The 19,586-nt window shown below is 36.3% G+C and overlaps 1 protein-coding gene across 2 annotated transcripts in view; it reads left to right on the top strand.

Moving 5' to 3' along the window:
* TMEM117 (transmembrane protein 117) overlaps positions 1-19,586 on the top strand; it is a 529,693-nt gene that overhangs the window by 321,643 nt on the left and 188,464 nt on the right. For both annotated transcript variants that reach the window (XM_079938385.1, XM_079938386.1), the window contains one exon: positions 10,791-10,888. In XM_079938385.1, coding sequence (XP_079794511.1) covers positions 10,791-10,888 — 98 coding nt within the window. The remainder of the gene's footprint in view (positions 1-10,790; positions 10,889-19,586) is intronic.

The raw sequence follows: 19,586 nt of genomic DNA, 5'->3' as shown, positions 1-19,586 counted from the left end.
TTGGCCCTCCATTCATATGTACAGTCACAAAGCTACCATATTATGGCCTATTTTGTATAATTAATTTCTCTAGTAGCAATCTCTTATCTATGTTAACAAAATAAGGAAAGTATAGATGCTGAAAACTGCTTATTTCTTCAAGCCACAAAACAAAAATAAATGCTTAACCATGTAATATTAAGCTACTATCATTTGATAATTTAGCCACTCATAAGGAATAACATGGCAGAAGATAGTCTAAATATTTTTCTGCTGGCTTCTTGTTCAGCAAAATCAGTAATAATTCTAGTTCTTTCCATTTACTCTATATTATAATTCAAAGTGCTAGACAGCAAATTGTACTAGGGCACATTGTATTTATTCTGCATCTGTTAACACACTATTTGAAACTCTGCAGACCTTGCCTGGGAAGATACTTTTAGATTGTGTATATTTCTGTATTCAGGTAAGTCAGGTATCTTTTTCTAAGTGCTTCTATATACTGAAACATGCCCAATCTCCTTACTTAATAATAAAACAGTCCATGACTCTTTGTAAATCAGTAGGGATCCAGCAATAAGGTGCAACATATCACAAAAGCAGTGTAGGCTATCAATGGAGATAATAAGCAGGTGCATTAATATTCATGCCTTATGAAATCCTGGTTGTGCTTCTAAAAAGCTGTAGAATACATTCCAAGTTTAATGTTCACCAGTAGATGTTTGCCAGTGATTTTCAGATATTTCTTGTAGCAATTCATTCAAGGCATCCCTAGGTAATTTAGGAAAATTTCATCTGTATTTTCCATTTACTTAATTGTATGCTCAGCTAATGTACCTCAGTGAGTATGCATAATCCTTTCTGGTTGACCATTGGCTCTTTCTTTGACTCAGCCGGAAGTACTGTTCTGTAAGACTGACTGTATGTGTGTGTCCGTGTGTGTAGTGGGGGTCAGGTGGCAGTGATAGGAGAAAAACTACATGTGTTGTCCTGTACAGTACAGTATTTCCATAGTGTCAAAAAGTGCATTTAGACTTTGTTTCCATATAGAGTGACCAAAAAGGGAGGATAAGAAAATAATGCTATGCTACAAGGAATGCAGAGATACCAATAAAACAGGACCACTACATAAAGATGCACAGGCTGGGTACTGTCCAAGTCCAGAGACCACCACACACTACCCCCCAGAGTTATACAATGTATCAACACCACAAAAAAAGCATATGAAAGTGTACTACTGTTCAGTCTTTAAAATAGGGGATTGCTATGTGTCCTTATTTAGTTCATCTATAAATAAATTCATAATAAAGCAAATATATTATGCACATGGATAATGTGAGTAGCATGCATCTTAGACTTAATATCCTTGTTTGAAATTGTATTTGATTTCTTTATTTTTCCAGACATTGATAAAGACCACTTCTACCTCCTTTGGAATCTTAACTGTATACCTCCTGTGTCTTCCTACCTTTCCAAGAGGTGAAGGGGCGGGGTTGGGAGGAAAAGGAATATTCTACCATCCATGTACTACACTCCTAACACCACTACTGCTACTGCTGCTATTAGCACCACCATCACCACTAAACAGAGAATTCTGAAAGAGCTCTTTGGACTAATACTATTTATCCTAGCTTTCCCCACTGGTCTGTTCTGCATTCCATGCTCCTCTTGATTCCCTTTGTTTACTCATTCATCCAGTTATCCTTTTATTCATTCATTCAATAAATGTTTACTGAGACCCTATAGTATACTAGATAGAATGCTAGAGGATGGGGACAGAGTGTGAACAAAATATACAAAATCTCTGCAGTCATGGAGCTTATATTCTGATAATGAGTAGGTTTGCAGGGTTAATTCAACCACTTTAAATCTTTTGCATTTTACAGAGTCTCCCTTTACATTCAGGATATTGTTGCTAGAGCTGGGAGCTTTTACTTCCTCCCTATTTTGTATGAAGGGTTTATACCACATCAGCTTTTTATAAAAAATTTCAATTAACACTTTTATTTTGAGATAACTGAGTCATGTGCTATTTAAGAAATACTACAGAGAAATCGCATACACCCATTATCCAGATTCCCCCACTGTTACTTCATAGTACGGTATCACAGCTAGGATATTGACATTGGCGCAATCCACCAGTCTTATACAGATTTCTCAAGTTTTACTGGTACTTATTTGTATGTGTGTATGTGTGTGTGTTTTTAGTTTTATACCATTTTATCACATATGTATGTTTGTGTATCCATCACCACAGTTAGGATACAGAACAATTCCATCACCACAGGGATCCCTCATTCTGCCTTATACAACCATATTCACCCCCTGACCTTTGCCACACCTTATTTCCTAACCCCTGGCCACCTCTAATCTGTTCTCCAGTTCAAAAATTTTGTCTTTTCAAAATGTAATCTAAATAGATTTGAAAAGTACGTGACCTTTTGGATTGACTTTTTTTTCACTCACCATAATTCTCTGGAAATTCATACAAATTGTTGTATGTGTCAGTAGTTTGCTCTTTTTCATTGCTAAGTACTATTCCATGACACAGATGTATAACCATGTATTTATCCACCAACTGAAGGATATCTAGATTGTTTCCAGTTTGGGGCTATTTTTAATGAAGCTGACATGAACATTTGTGTACAGATGTTGGTGTTATCATACATTTATTTTTGTGTAGGAAAAATGCCCAAGGGTGCAACTGTTGGACTGTGTTGAAATTGATGTATAGTTTCATAACAAACTGCCAAACTGTTTTCCAGAGTTTCTGTAACATTTCACTTTCCTGGAATATATGGGAGATAGTCTCCCACAATTTCTCCACACCCTCATCTTCATTTGGCGTTGTTACTGTTTTTCATTTTAGTCACTTAGGTAGATTTTGTCTTTACATAATATTAGCCTTTGATGCATGGAACTAAAGTTTCAAGAATACATTGACGTTTCCTTGACAATCTCTTAGGAGTATCTCAGTTCATTTGAAGACTTTTGCACTGCTGTTTGATGACGAGAATACGTTTGTATCAGAAGATGCCAAGACTCCATAACAAAAAGTTAGGATCTCAAAGTAGACCTGAGAAAAAAAATCACAAAGAACTCTCTATTTGTCATGATGATGTCAAGTTTGCTATTGTTGTGACCGTTCCGTAGAAGTAGGATGGACCCCATCTCAAATTTGTTCAAGTGTTGACAGTGATGATGCCACACTTGCACCAACAGAGTATGAAAAGGTTTATTCCTCCCATAATGAAGGTTCTCAGAGAGCATGGCGGCTCCCAAACAGGGCCAAAAATGGCTTGAAGGAGTCAGAAAATGAGACTGACATGGGATTTTTATGGTGGATCTGGGGTGGGTCTGGAGTGAGAATTCCTGCTTGTGGTTTGGACTTCCTGCTGATGCCAAGGGAAGGAGTACTAGGGTTTTCTCATCAACTTATGATACCAAGGGAAGGAGTACTAGGGTTTTCTCATCAACTTACCCAGATGTGGAGCAAAAGGAGAAGAGTGGATGGTGAAGCTTAAAAGTAGTCAGCAGTCAAATATAAAAAAAAAAAAAAAAATGGAGTCAGACTTCTTACTATAATTTTGATGACATTGGGAAGAATTTGGGGATATATGGCTGCAGCATGAACAAGGACTTTCCATCAATCTGCTTAGAAGCATAGAAGTAAAATGAACAATTTAAAGAAATACTGGAGCCCTGCTCACCATCTTTTCTTCCTCTCCAGCTTAAGTGCTGACATTTCCTGGTTTGTGACCAATGACTTATTACTCACTGTCATGCTCATGTTATTCATAATGATAAACAGTCTCTCCTCTTGGCCTGGGTATGTGAAGATTCACTCATTTTGGTATTGGCTTTGGCTATTGGTAAATCACTGTGTCCTGAACCATAATTCTTTGGGCAGCTAAAGCCCTCAAAAGTAAAGTTTGCTATTACAAATTAAAGGAACTTTGTAACTTCCCATCCTGTCCCTGAATGAACACTATAGGGAACTTCAAAACACCTGCCAAAATATGGGTTTGCTTGGTGTTGAAAATTTGGCATTAATTGCCTATTCATTCTTCGTAAGTGCCAATTACTGGCTTATAATTCCATCTAAAGAATTCTGTACAGTTAATGTGTACCTGTGATATGCCTCAATGAAATCTAAATAAAAGTGGCATCAATAAAGTCAGGAAAAGAATATTGCAGCTGTGGGGCAGTACATTACTAATAATCTCAATTTACTTTCTTAACTGGACAAGGAACTAAAAACAAAAACAAAAACCAAATCTTGGTCATAGTAACAATTATATAAGGACCTGTATCCAAGTGTTTAAAAAGTAATTGCAGAAATCCATGAAAATCATCCATTGCTGATGGCATATTTTCATCTAATTTTCATGAGATGGAAGACACTATTAAATTGGGAAACTATTAGCACTATTATCTTTTTTTTTTTTTTGCGGTATGTGGGCCTCTCACTGTTGTGGCCTCTCCCGTTGCGGAGCACAGGCTCCGGACGCGCAGGCCCAGCGGCCATGGCTCACGGGCCCAGCCGCTCTGCGGCATGTTGGATCCTCCCGGACCAGGGCACAAACCCGTGTTCCCTGCATCGGCAGGCAGTCTCTCAACAACTGCGCTACCAGGGAAGCCCCTAGCACTATTATCTTTAAGAGATGAAAATTATAAATGCTCTTACAGAATACTTATCATTCCATTAACTAAACACTTTTTCAAAATTCACTTATATAATAAATATAGGTAGCCAGATAACCTAATTACATTTTTATATTACACATATGCTGAATATGAAGCAAAGCTTTTCTTCAGAATAATCTCTCAGAAAATCTGAAATTACCTTATGTTCAAATACCTACAAAATCTCATATTACGTTTCATTATTTTATTTTGAATAAAGTTGTATTTGGGGAAGGCATTAATCTAAAACAGCGTTAAATAAAAACTAACTTTGAATGCTATTTGGGTCATCTAATGAATACCATTAAAACAAGGAGACAAGTATATCACAGATGTAGTAATTATTTTTGATGGTATGGCCTCAAAATTGCCCAAAATACCTGTCATCATGAAAAGGCTTTTAATAATCATTTTAAATAACAATACAGAATTTCCATTTTAAAATAGGAAGATTTGGGCAATGAACTAAAAGAGTGTGGAGTATAAGTGTCAGAGATTCTAACTTTATCTTTAACTTTATCTGATTCTAACTAAATCACATCTCTAAATCAGAAGCATGTTCCACGATGGAGGGTTGCCAAATGTAGTGACTGTCAAGTATGTTTCATGACAATGCTAAGAGGACATATGGTGACTACAGATCTCAGGCCAAGTTGCCAAAGAACAGTTCTCCAAAGTAGATGGCCCTCCCTGAGAGGCCTGGAATAATGGGGATGGGGTGTTCTGATTGGGAGTGGGCCCTGTCACCCCTCAACATGAGCCTCTTGCAGAATGCTAGTCCAGGGAAAACCTCACATCATTCAGAAGGCGATCCATTCCAAAGGGACCAGTATGAGAATTTTGTCATTAAGAATAAAAGAGGAAGAAAATAACAAGAAAATCCAATAACAGGTGAAGAACCCTCCACCAGAAAAATGATACCACAAGCCAGAGGAAAATTTTGATTAAAATATCCCAGTGAATTAAAAAAATTAGTGAAATCATTGTCTTTATAAAATAAGGTTTCAAAGCAAAGATACAAGAATGTAGAGAGGATGGTGTGAGACAGTAGAAGATGAAACAAGAGATGGTAGGCTCAGGAAAGGAATGCAGAAGAGAAAAATGTAGAGAAAAAAAGGTCAAATTGGAATCTCCACAAACATTAGTCAACACACCCAAAATCATAGTAAGGGATATGATATGACTGAGTGAGTGAAATTAAAAGTTAAAAAGAGGTGTAGACATAGAAGATAGAAAAAACCCCAGAATCTGCATAATTGTGTCTCTAAAAAATAGAACTAAAAAAATGGATAAGTAAAGTAATGGTTAAGTATTCCCAAAAGACTTAATAGAATAAAGAAACATGAGAATCTTTAGACTTAAAGGGCAAATTGTGCCTAGAAAAGTGACAGCGATCAATAAACTTAGCAAAATTATTACACTAAAAAAAAAAGAGAGAAAATACTGTGGGCATCCAAGCAATTAAAAAATCAATTCACGGGGCTTCCCTGGTGGCGCAGTGGTTGAGAGTCCGCCTGCCAATGCAGGGGACACGGGTTCATTCCCCGGTCCGGGAAGATCCCACATGCCTCGGAGCGGCATGGCCGCTGAGCCTGCGCGTCCGGAGCCTGTGCTCCGCAACGGGAGAGGCCATAGCAGTGAGAGGCCCGCGTACCACAAAAAAAAAAAAAAAAAAAAAAAATCAATTCACCTGTAAAGATGGAAAAAAATTTTCTGGTTCCAGTTTTCTGATACTGCTCCTTGGCATCACTCAACAGTGTTAAGAAAGTAAAACAATGCCTTCAATTCTAAGGAAAACAGTTGTGATTCAGTAACTTTATACTCAGCCTAATTATTGGCCATGTGTAAAGAAAATAAACAATTTGGTTGTAGGCTGCATTGTTTTCACAAATCTTCCGGAAGAATGTTATAGAGAAAAGTTCAGGCATTGGAAGTAGTGGAAAAACTCCAGCAGTAGTACTGGAAAAGATTGTTGAGGCAATTTGAACTAAGGTCAAAAGAAATGCATGGCTTCTGATTATGGCCCAGAATATAGAGGTATTCCCAAACCATAACAACATAGAAATGATATATGGTATAAAAAAGTATAATATTCTGAAGTTCACACCTTTTATAGATGAGGGGAAAAGGTATCATTTAAAGATGATGAATAAAATAGGGACTTAATATATTCAAAGAGTCAAAAAATTAATAGGAAAAATAATATAATAAGTACAATAGGGTGATGGAGGGGGAGAAGGCAGAGGGAGAAGAAGCAGAAAAATAATTTTGTCAATGCTCATACTAGGGAATAAATAAAATCAACAGAAATAATAAAATACATCTATTAAATGAAGTTTAATTATAAAGATAATAATCAGAAATAATAGAAACCTTTTATATTACAGTAAAATGCACATAAGAATGTAGGATAGAAGATGAAACAAAGAAGAAACTATTTAAATAATTTTACAGGTACTGATGTAAATATAATAATGTTCAAGATATATTGTTAAATAGAGAAAAGTTGTAAAAGAGCATTGCAAAATTGTATGTGTATGTTTGTTCATTAATATCCTTAATGTATATGCTCGTGTATTAATGGCATAGCACTTATTTCTCTTAAATGATACTCCACTGCATAATAGCTATCTCAAGAGAGGCACTATGTAGCTACTGTTATTGTTATTATGTTATGACCTTGTATCCTAATAAATCAGTATTTTTTATTAATATCACATGCTTAACATAAAACTATATGTAGTACCTACATGTGAGTACCTACATGTACAGTTGGGCTACTGACCTCCCTTCCCTTTGATTTTTCACAGCAATTTAATCTGTAATGTATTTTAACATTGTACTGTATCTTTGTCACTTTCTAACGGTTCAATATATGATAGTTTTGTCTTTATGGAAGAGATGAGACTGATTGTCAATCCCTTTGACTCCAAATCCAGTTATTCAACACAGTCACAGGAAGCAGAATGATAGACATCAACAATAAACATCTATAATTATTATAACACCTGCTAACGTGTATTGTGTGCCTATAGATGATGAATAAGAAACTGAGACACAGTGGTTGATTACTTTGCCCCAAATCAAAAAATAGTAAGAGACAAAACTTGGATTAGAAGCCAGGGAGGCTGGCCCCAGAGCTGGTGCACATAACAGTACATTAGAAGTGTGACCCTGCTCACTAACTTCTCTTTCTCCATGGGCGAAAGGCAGGATACAATGACTTATTTTATAAAGTTGCTACAACAATTCTTAAGAAGAATACATCTAAGAGCTTTGTAATCCATGAAGCTCTCTAGCAAATGCAAGATATTACCGATGCCATTGTATCTTCTTGCTGCCCTTGTTACCACCATGTCATATAGGCTAAACTCACAGAGGAGCAAAGTTTTCACTTAGATTGCTGTAGAGATCACTTGCTTTTATGATCATTTACTGACTTTTAAATCTCCACATGCATGTTCCTGCTCAGATTGTACTATACTCAAGCCCCAAGATGAGCTTATATTCTACTGAGAAAGACTGCCAACAAGGCATAATGTGATAAGGGGCGTAATGAAGTTTTTTGCAAAGACCTAGCAGAGAGGAAAGGAGAAGGGAAGGATTGTGAGACTCAAAGATTTAGACAAATGTCTCCCAGCTTAGAAAGAAAGACCAGCAATTTCAAATTCTAATAATCTTCCCTGGAGTGAAGCATCAACAAGTTTCACATTGTATTTATGCTACATAGCAATATTTTTGCATTGTCCTCAGTCCCCCCTTTCCTGCATGTATTCCCACAAAGACTGTCCTTGACCAACACCAGAAATGAATTTGATTTCTCTAATGCAGAAGGTAATTGGATTTTTCTTTATTGAATGCATCCCTTTAATGACTGTCTCTGCTCCTGCCAATTTAGCTGCAAGTGACCTGACATTGATCTGATGATATGACTTAAAGAGTTGGAGCTGGGAGTGAAAAAGACCAGCTGTCTGGCATCAGAAAAAATGTTTTTTGCCTCATCTTGCTATTTTCCTGAGAAAATCCTTTGTCCTTGAATGTCATTTTTCCAAAACCTGCTGTGATAATTGGTCATATAGCAGCGGATTGCTTCCTTCTAGAAAATATGATAAGTATTTCCCAGAAATTCAAAGGATCGTGAGAGATTACTACAAACAACTCTATGCCAATAAAATGGACAACCTGGAAGAAATGGACACATTCTTAGAAAAGCACAACCTTCCGAGACTGAACCAGGAAGAAATAGAAAATATAAACAGACTAATCACAAGCATTGAAATTGAAACTGTGATTAAAAATCTTCCAGCAAACAAAAGCCCAGGACCAGATGGCTTCTCAGGCAAATTCTATCAAACATTTAGAAGAGCTAACACCTATCCTTCTCAAACTCTTCCAAAATATAGCAGAGGGAGGAACACTCCCAAACTCATTCTACAAGAACACCATCACCCTGATACCAAAACCAGACAAAGATGACACACACAAAAAAAACTACAGGCCAATATCACTGATGAACATAGATGCCAAAAACCTCAACAAAATACTAGCAAACAGAATCCAACAGCACATTAAAAGGATTATACACTGTGATCAAGTGGGGTTTATCCCAGGAATGCAAGGATTCTTCCATATACACAAATCAATCAATGTGATACACCATATTAACAAATTGAAGGAGAAAAACCATATGATCATATCAATAGATGGAGAAAATTTAACACTCATTTATGATAAAAACCCTCCAGAAAGTAAGCATAGAGGCAACTTACCTCAACATAATAAAGGCCATATATGACAAACCCACAGCCAACATTGCTCTCAATGGTGAAAAACTGAAACCATTTCCACTAAGATCAGGAACAAGACAAGGTTGCCCACTCTCACCACTCTTATTCAACATAGTTTTGGAAGTTTTAGCCACAGCAATCAGAGGAGAAAAAGAAATAAAAAGAATCCAAATAGGAAAAGAAGAAGTAAAGCTGTCACTGTTTGCAGATGACATGATACTATACATAGAGAATCCTAAAGATGCTACCAGAAAACTGCTAGAGCTAATCAATGAATTTGGTAAAGTAGCAGCATACGAAATTAATGCACAGAAATCTCTTGCATTCCTATACACTAATGATGAAAAATCTGAAAGAGAAATTAAGGCAACACTCCTATTTACCACTGCAACAAAAAGAATAAAATACCTAGGAATAAACCTACCTAAGGAGACAAAAGACCTGTATGCAGAAAACTATAAGACACTGATGAAAGAAATTAAAGATGATACAAACAGATGGAGAGATATACCATGTTCTTGGATTGGAAGAATCAACGTTGTGAAAATGACTCTACTACCCAAAGCATTCTACAGATTCAATGCAATCCCTATCAAACTACCAATGGCATTTTTCACAGAACTAGAACAAAAAATTTCAGTTTGTATGGAAACACAAAAGACCCTGAATAGCCAAAGCAATCTTGAGAAAGAAAAATGGAGCTGGAGGAATCAGGCTCCCACAGTTGGAGGGAATGGTGAAAACATCACAGTGGTGATGTGACTTTACCCAAGACGGGCAGGATTTGTGCACCTGAGAAAAAGAGGTGGAACATTTTTGGAACAATACTGGATAATTAGAATAATATGCCATAAAAAGGGTTCATGTCTTATATCTCACACATCATTGAAGGGAAAAAGGGAGAGAAAGGAAGGTAATATTTTGACTAGTGATATAGGTAAAAATCTAGACATATCAGGAAATGTTTGAATTTTGGAGTTTCTGATTTAGACAAACTTAAAAAGAATATGACATTTTATTTATTATGTTTTTGTTTCTATGGAGAAGTTAATAGTATCTTAAAGATGACTCCTTGGATAAGGTAATCTTGATGTTTCTTTAAAAAATATCACTATTTGATACTTTGAACAGCCTTAAATACGCTCATTCATTATGTGAAGTCAAATGAACTGTTAAAACTTTAAACTGAAGTATATTCTTCTAATTTTCATCTCTGCATATATTCTAATGTTAAAATACATACATATTTTATTCTTAACAAAATGTGAATTATATACATATTTAAACCTGAATGGAAGATTTCTGAAAGCACTAAATAAGTTTCTTTCATTGCTTCAGGTCACTGATATGATGCTTCAGGACAAGCCCTATCCTGATTGGGGAAAATCTGCAAGAGCTTTCTGGAAGAAAGGAAATGTTAGGATTATTTTATTCTGGTAAGAGATTGTTTCATTTATTGGCATATGTCTTGCCTCATTCACAAGGACTTGCGGTGGATTTCGTTTTCTTTAGATATATAAAATTCTATCTAGAGAGGCACTTCTAGTGCACACTGTGCTCCATTAAAACGATGAAAACCATTATCCTATTTATCAATTAATTTCTGCTTACACATTGTTGCATATACACATTTACAAGAGATACATTTACTAATATAGTAAAGCGAATAAGATTTTACCAGAGGTAAGTAGGTTTTTGAGTCAGCAAAAATAAGCTATAAGTTTCATCAATGGAATCGGGTATAAAAATGTCCCCAGTTAGTACTGAATTTCCAGTGTATTTGACAGGATATAATTTTGCTTTGAAGAAATCATACAGTGAAGGAAGCTCTTTACAGACCACATCCGGCTCTTTGGCACTTCTTTTTGTACCAATAATTGCCTTTAGCTCTCCAGCCCAATCATTGCAATTAAAAAACAATCCATGTCTTATGGAACTTTGTCTTTTGTGGAGTCAACATTATTTATGTATATCTGAAGAAGCTTAGACAGAAATGGTAGGAATATAGAGACAGCAAGAAGGGCACTTCCACCAGGCCGTGTGACAGTGATTCAACCCGATGTATGAAAAGTTATCTACATTAACAGCCAGAAGCCTTGTAATTGATGATGACTTGTGCTTCCTAAATTGCATTCTGTTCACCTGCCTTTCAAAATGAAAAAAAAAAAAGTCTGTTTATTCTTGGATCTAACTCTGAGGGTTGATTTTTTTTCATGTACAAGCTACAAAAGTCATGGTCACTAAGTACTTGGGGGAAAATATACACTCTAAGCTATCTTTGTGCTTTAGCACTATTACTAAATGTTGCTTCAGATGTATGGCATTTTGAACTCAATTAACAGCAAGTAAACAAAAAGTAGATTTTTCAATAACGTTGTAAAAATGAATATGATTTTGTAGATGTTTATTCACAACTTGCCTCAGAGTCAAGTGTGGCCTATTTTATGGCACATTTACTTCGTATTGTTTCCTGTTTGTAAGTTCCCCATGTAGCTTGACTAAATAATATGTAATATTATAATTTTAGCAAGTATTCATTGAAGATATGTTTTGCTCCAGGCACTATGCTAAGAACTTACTCATTTAATCCTGATACCCCTGTAAGTAAGTGCTATTATTATAAGCATAGGTCTCTGAATTCAGGGCCCCAGTTACTAAGCATTATATTAGACTGTCTCTAGAAAAACAAAGGATACATCGGTGTGCAAATTCCAAATGATTATCCTTAATCCTTGTTTAGATAATGGTGCTAAACAAGAATGTGAGATTCTGGGAAATCATTCTACCCTATAGAATTCTGTACAGGGGTTTTAAGAATCATAATTTAAAAGGAGATAAACTCTAATATTAAAAGTCTTTATGGACTATCTCTCTTTTAAAATATCTACTTACTATGTTTACAGATATTTTGTATCATTTAATGTATCTTCGAAGGCAGCCCATTGATTATTGTTCAATGTGGCCAGTTACCAAGGTCACACGTATATCATTTGCAAAGATGAGCCATGCATATCTGAATGCCTCTATTATTGTTGTCATTAGCTACTCTTAGTTGCTATTGTTGTTTCAGAGGAGAGGAATCCATACTAGATTTCTCCTTAATCATCTTAGTACATTTTCCTTGAATGTTATTACTCAAATCTATGTATTACCAATCTCTGTTTATACAAGTGTGTTTATTTTTGACATATGTGATAACACAGTCCCAATGGATAATCTAAAGCATATTTTGAATGTTGTAAAATAATTTAATTAGTCACTGACAAATAGATAATATTCTTAAATGGAGAGCAAACTAAAATTCACACTTATTCTTATAGTCATTGTTTCTGTAAAATCATTGATTATTAGGTAATATATTTGAGAGATGATTTTTATTGTTATGTTTCAGAAGTAATATTTCAAATCATGGAGAGCATAAAACAACTGGAGGAAAATTTAAATGCCGCTTTGAACATATTTTTTCCTATTTTATCCATTACATACCATTAGATTATCTTGACAACAGTATTCATGGTTTTAAAAGAGAAAAATCTGATGCAAAATATTGAACATGGAAATTATGTGGGAAGCAAAAAATCTCCCTTTTTGTTCATACTCTTCAGATAAAAGGGATTTAGCAAGTATAAAGGGCATTTGTTTTTTTAGCTCTAGGAGATGAAAATACAGAAATCATTGGCAAGGTTTTAAATGAAATAAAAGATAGTATTTACATACTATGTGTCACCCACTCAAAAAGAGGTATTTTCTTTTGGTTTTACCCTAGTTAAGGAGAGACATATTCGTGTAATAAATCTGTGGTGAAGAAATTTTGCAAAGGAAAGCTTTTATACATTGCAATGTGATTATGAGTTTAAACAGTACAACATGCAATTTTGTTGTAGTAAACTTACCTTTACCTAAGTGTAGCTGCTGTAACTCACAAATGCCTGTCAGAAACTATTTCATTTGCAACTGTGTGGCTAAGTTCTTTCTGATTCTTAGTGATAGATGTCTCTACATTGGAAAGACTGGTTCCTATTTCTTTCTGTAATCCTGCAAAGATGAGTCTGCTATAACACATGGGCCTTTACGCCTGGGAGGAGACTAAATTGTGGTTGATTTGCAAATACTAAATGGGAAAGGGCAGACTATTTATAGAACTTCCCTTCCAAAGCCCCATTCCCAGCCCTTTTGTTAATTAAAAAGAATAAAAATTTAAAATCAAAATCCTAGGTTAATGCCATATACTGTTCTGTTTTCCAGAGGGGCTACCAATACCCCTTTTCACTCACCTGTGTCTGAAGTAAATGTATACATAAACGTAGACATAAAAAAAATAAGTAGTATGATATTTATATTAGCTTCTATCTCCCCAATTTATTTACTCTCTAGAGACACAATTTATATGCTTTTGAGGGGAAGCATCTTGGGATATTTCCCAAAGGCTCAACTTTTTAAAAAATAAGGAAGACACTCTTCTGTGATTAGTCGGGGAATTGGTGGAGGAAGGAGTTGGGAGAGCTCGTGGTCATTAGGGCTTCCTGGATAATTCAATTCCTTGCCTTGGAGACACACGAGAGGTTTGTACCTTTCTGCCCCCTCTGATCACATGACTTGCTTAGACCAATTAAAATGTGCGTGAAAGAGGCTTGTGTCACCTCTAGGTAGAAGCATTTAATTGCCAGCGAGAAGCACTGAAAGGGGCTCCTTTCTAGGTAGCCGTTGTGGAAGTCTGTGTCTAGCTGGAGCACTTGTCATTCAGGTTCCCTGAATGACCTGGATAAGCCCAGCATCCTTTACAACACATGTAGTGTGAGCGAGGAATATACCTCTGCAAATGGTAAGCCATTGAGATTGGGGGATTATTTGATACTGCAACATAAACCAGCCTATTCTGATGTATCCAGTCACTGATCCCTGGAAATGGAGTGCTGTCACAGCAGAAAGCAGAAATTTTAGTCTTGAGGGCTGGACAGCAAATGGCAAGAAAACTAATGAAGGCTGGAAAGATGGTAATACAGGTATTATAGAGGCAAAGCATTTGGTAAAAACTGTGGTCTGTGATTACTTAGATGCCTGGAAATTGGAAAACATAGTGCATTGCTGTGTGCATCTGTGTACAACTGTCCACTTCAATTCCACTCTGTTGCACAGTGAAAATTATGTGGGTTTTTTTTGATGATTAGTATATTTATATTTTTTAAAAGTACTTTATCTAGTGCTCTCATGGTTTGGGTGGGCATCTTTTGATCATGATTAACTTTATTCTTGACTGAGAAACAAATGAGCTGCTGCTGGTTTTCCTGCTTTGAGTTTCATGGTTATTATTCAAGTCTAACAAGGTTGTTTAACTTTGACCATTCAAGAGCTAATCAAGAAACAATTATTGTCTTTTTTTTTTTAATGGGGAAACTTCTTTTTTTTTTTATTTTTATTTTTTTAACATCTTTATGGGAGTATAATTGCTTTACAATGGTGTGTTAGTTTCTGCTTTAGAACAAAGTGAACCAGCTATACATATACATATATCCCCATATCTCTTCCCTCTCGCATCTCCCTCCATCCCACACTCCCTATCCCACCCCTCTAGGTGGTCACAAAGCACCGAGCTGATCTCCCTGTGCTATACGGCTGCTTCCCACTAGCTACCTATTTTACATTTGGTGGTGTATATATGTCCATGCCACTCTCTCGCTTTGTCCCAGCTTACCCTTCCCCCTCCCTGTGTCCTCAAGTACATTCTCTAGTAGGTCTGAGTCTTTATTCCCATCCTTCCCCTAGGTTCTTCATTACCATTTTTTTTTTTTTAGATTCCATATATATGTGTTAGCATACGGTATTTGTTTTTCTCTTTCTGACTTCACTCTGTATGACAGACTCTAAGTCCATCCACCTCACTACAAATAACTCAATTTTGTTTCTTTTTATGGCTGAGTAATATTCCATTGTATATATGTGCCACATCTTCTTTATCCATTCATCTGTTGATGGACACTAAGGTTGCTTCCATGTCCTGGCTATTGTAAATAGAGCTGCAATAAACATTGTGGTACATGACTCTTTTTGAATTATGGTTTTCTCAGGGTATATGCCCAGTAGTGGGATTGCTGGGTCATATGTTAGTTCTCTTTGTAGTTTTTTAAGGAACCTCCATACTGTTCTGCATAGTGGCTATATCAATTTACATTCCCACCAATAGTGCAAGAGGGTTCCCTTTTCTCCACACCCTCTCCAGCGTTTATTGTATGTAGGTATTTTGATGATGGCTATTCTGACTGGTGTGAGGTGATATCTCATTGTAGTTTTGATTTGCATTTCTCTAATGATTAATGATGTTGAGCATTCTTTCATGTGTTTGTTGGTAATCTGTATATCTTCTTTGGAGAAATGTCTATTTATATCTTCTGCCCATGTTTGGATTGGGTTGTTTGTTTTTTTTGATATTGAGCTGCATGAGCTGCTTGTAAATTTTGGAGATTAATCCTTTGTCATTTGCTTCATTTGCAAATATTTTCTCCCATTCTGAGGGTTTTCTTTTCATCTTGTTTATGGTTTCCTTTGCTGTGCAAAAGCTTTTAAGTTTCATTGGGTCCCATTTATTTATTTTTATTTTTATTTCCATTTCTTTGGGAGGTGGGTCAAAAAGGATCTTGCTGTGATTTATGTCATGGAGTGTTCTGCCTATATTTTCCTCTAAGAGTTTTATAGTGTCAGGCCTTACATTTAGGTCTTTAATCCATTTTGAGTTTATTTTTGTGTATGCTGTTAGGGAGTGTTCTAATTTTATTCTTTTCCATGTAGCTATCCAGTTTTCCCAGCACCACTTATTGAAGAGGCTGTCTTTTCTCCATTGTATATTCTTGCCTCCTTTATCAAAAGTAAGGTGACCCTATGTGCGTGGGTTTATCTCTGGGCTTTCTATTCTGTTCCATTGATCTATCTTTCTGTTTTTGTGCCAGTACCATACTGTCTTGATTACTGTAGCTTTGTAGTATAGTCCGAACTCAGGGAGACTGATTCCTCCAGCTCCATTTTTCTTTCTCAAGATTGCTTTGGCTATTCAGGGTCTTTTGTGTTTCCATACAAACTGTGAAATTTTTTGTTCTAGTTCTGTGAAAAATTCCATTGGTAGTTTGATAGGGATTGCATTGAATCTGTAGATTGCTTTGGGTAGTATAGTCATTTTCACAATGTTGATTCTTCCAATCCAAGATCGTGGTATATCTCTCCATCTGTTTGTATCATCTTTAATTTCTTTCATCAGTGTCTTATAGTTTTCTGCATACAGGTCTTTTGTCTCCTTAGGTAGATTTGTTCCTAGGTATTTGATTCTTTTTGTTGCAATGGTAAATGGGAGTGTTTCCTTAATTTCACTTTGAGAAACAATTATTGTCTGAACATACATGTGTGGAAGAGTGACATGATAATAATAATAATAAATGGAATAAACTAATAAAAACGACCTGAGAATCAGGGGAAATGTCAGTTAGAAGGGTTTTAGTAATAGCTCTACTAATAACCAACTGTGTGACCTGTATGACTACTTTGAGTTTCCATTTTCTTTTCTGTAAAAGGGATGTTTTGTTATTTTTTGTGGTCCTTTTCAGCTCTACAATGTTATTTTCTACTGTAAGATTAAGGTGTGGGAGAGTGTGTAATTCTGTCTGCTTTGCTCCGGAGGCCAGAATATGGACTGCTATAGTCTGAATGTTTGTATCCCTCCAAAATTCCTGTGTTGAAATCCTAATGCCCTATGTGATGGTATTAGGCAGTGGGGCCTTTGGAAAGTGCTTAGGTCATGATGGTGGAGCCCTCAGAAATGGGATAAGTGAGTTTATAAAAAAGGCCTCACAGAGACCCCTAGCCCTTTCCACCATGTGAGGACACAGAGAGAAGGTGCCAACTATGAATTAGGAAGGAGGCGCTTACCAAACAGAACCATGCTGGTGCCTTTATCTTGGACTTCCAGCCTCCGGAATTGTGAGAAATAAATATCTGTTGTATATAAGCCACCCAGTGTGTGACACTTTGTCATAAAAGCCCAAATGGACTAAGATATGAGTCAATGAGTGTTAAGTCACATGCAAGCAGCTTTGGATACATGTATGAAAGAATTCCTTAATAATGAGAGTGTCTGAGTGCTGAATGAGCCTGCCTGATGAACTGCTGAAATCCCCATCAGTGGAAGTATTCCTGCCAAGGCTACATAGTCTTTCAGGGATGCTATACAGGATTTTCACAATGAATGAGAAAAAAGTAAATCACTTTAAATTTTCATCAAACTTGAAGGTTCTGTGACTTGACATTTTTAACTAGAAAAGTACTGCATGTTGATTTTTAATAGAGAGGATGTTAATTATATTTTAATATGCTCTATAATCCCATCATCATTATGAACAGAATTTTTACATTAGACAATGATTCATGAAAGGTTCCAGGGGCAACTAGATTATGCACAGCATTTTTCCTCACTTCCCAAATAATAAATTAGCCCATATCTTCTCTCTGGATGGATTTTGTCTTTTTGCCTTCAGCCTTCCTTCTATCTCAACATGTCTCTTTAATTAAAAGCTGCCTCTGTGAGGAAAAGCAGAACGTTTTTAGCCCAAAGCATGTAACTGTACCTACTGAATCAGTCACCTTAACTTTAAACATTGCACTAAATTAACAAGCTCCATTTAAATCTGGCTACTTCTCAGCAGAAGAATCCAAGGATATGCTTCACCTGGTTTTCTTGCTAGATATTGTTTCCTACTTCTGGCTAAAAAGATGATTGATGTTGCATTACTGTTTTGTTGAATTAATGTGTTGTCATATTATTTAGAGATTTTCATTTAAAAAGTAAATTCTGTATTTATACCAGAGGGATTTAACTCTCAGGTGTATATTTATGCCTGGGCATTAACACAATCCCATGCCCTTCGAGACTTAATTTTGCTGAATTAAGAGCAAGTCTTGTTTGCATTTAACTTATTTAAGTAAATACTTAAGCTCTGAGTACAATATGAAATAGTGGTTAGAAGCAGACTCTGAAGCCAGTTGCCTGGCTTTCGGTCCTGGTTTTACTACTTACTATTGTGTTAGTTGTTTTAACTGGTATTATGACATGTTATGACTGGTATTATGAGCACCAGGTGCTCTCCATGTTGCTGAGAATACAACTTTGAGAGAGAAAATAAGGACTCTGACAGCATAATTTTCTATCCAGTGAGAGATACGGGGGCAGGAGGTAATACCCACCAAGGTGTAGGTTCAAGGTGAGCTCTCGGGATGGTTTTGCTAGGGCTGAAGTGTCATTTCAGGATAAGTAGGGGCCAGAAACATGGTGATTGGTTAGGTATGTCGAGTGAGGCAGAGGGAGAAGTTTAGGGTATCGTTGAATAGTTAGGCTTGAGCAGCTGAACAGGAGCTTATGTTACTCACTGAGACAGGAGATCCTGGTGGAGAACTGAGGCTTAAATGGAGGCATAATGAATCCAGGCTTGAGCATGCTGAACTTGATGTACTAATTGAGATACCTAGTAAGCAGGTCCTTATATGGAATCTGAAGCTGAGGAGTGAGGGAGTGAGGTCTGAGACAGAAATATAACTAACATTTATTTCTTGGTTTACATTTTTATACTTTTGTAGATGTCATTATCTACATGTATGGGGTGTTTGAGTGGGTGTACAGTGAAAATAAAAGATCTACTAGAGTAAACCTACGGAGCTCTTTTATTTGGGAGCAGGCAGAAGAGGCATCTGGAGAGAAGACAGAGAAAGAGGGGACAAAAAGAATGAAAAGTCCAAAAAGGGTGTATCATAGATGCCAAGAGAAGAGAGAATATCAAGAGATATAACAATGTCAATAGTCAAATGCTAGCAATATATCAAATAATATCAAAATGCAAAGTGTCTATGGGATTTCACTCTAAGAGGACCATCAGTGATGAGCTTGGCAAGAATGTTTTTGCAGAATGTTGCTGATAGATGCTAGACTTGTACCGGGTCAACCCACGATTAGGACAGGAGGAAATAGGAACAGGGAGGATATTCAGAAGGTGAGAGAGAAGGCTGGAGAGATATCTATATTTAAACATGAATAATCCCCAGGAAAATTTTAAATGTATTTACTGATTTGGCTATTAATTGATTTGTCTTGTCCAGAGCATA

Source organism: Stenella coeruleoalba (genome assembly GCF_951394435.1).
Source record: "Stenella coeruleoalba genome assembly, chromosome: 11".
NCBI classification, from domain to species: domain Eukaryota; kingdom Metazoa; phylum Chordata; class Mammalia; order Artiodactyla; family Delphinidae; genus Stenella; species Stenella coeruleoalba.
This window is presented reverse-complemented; position numbering and strand designations above follow the sequence as displayed.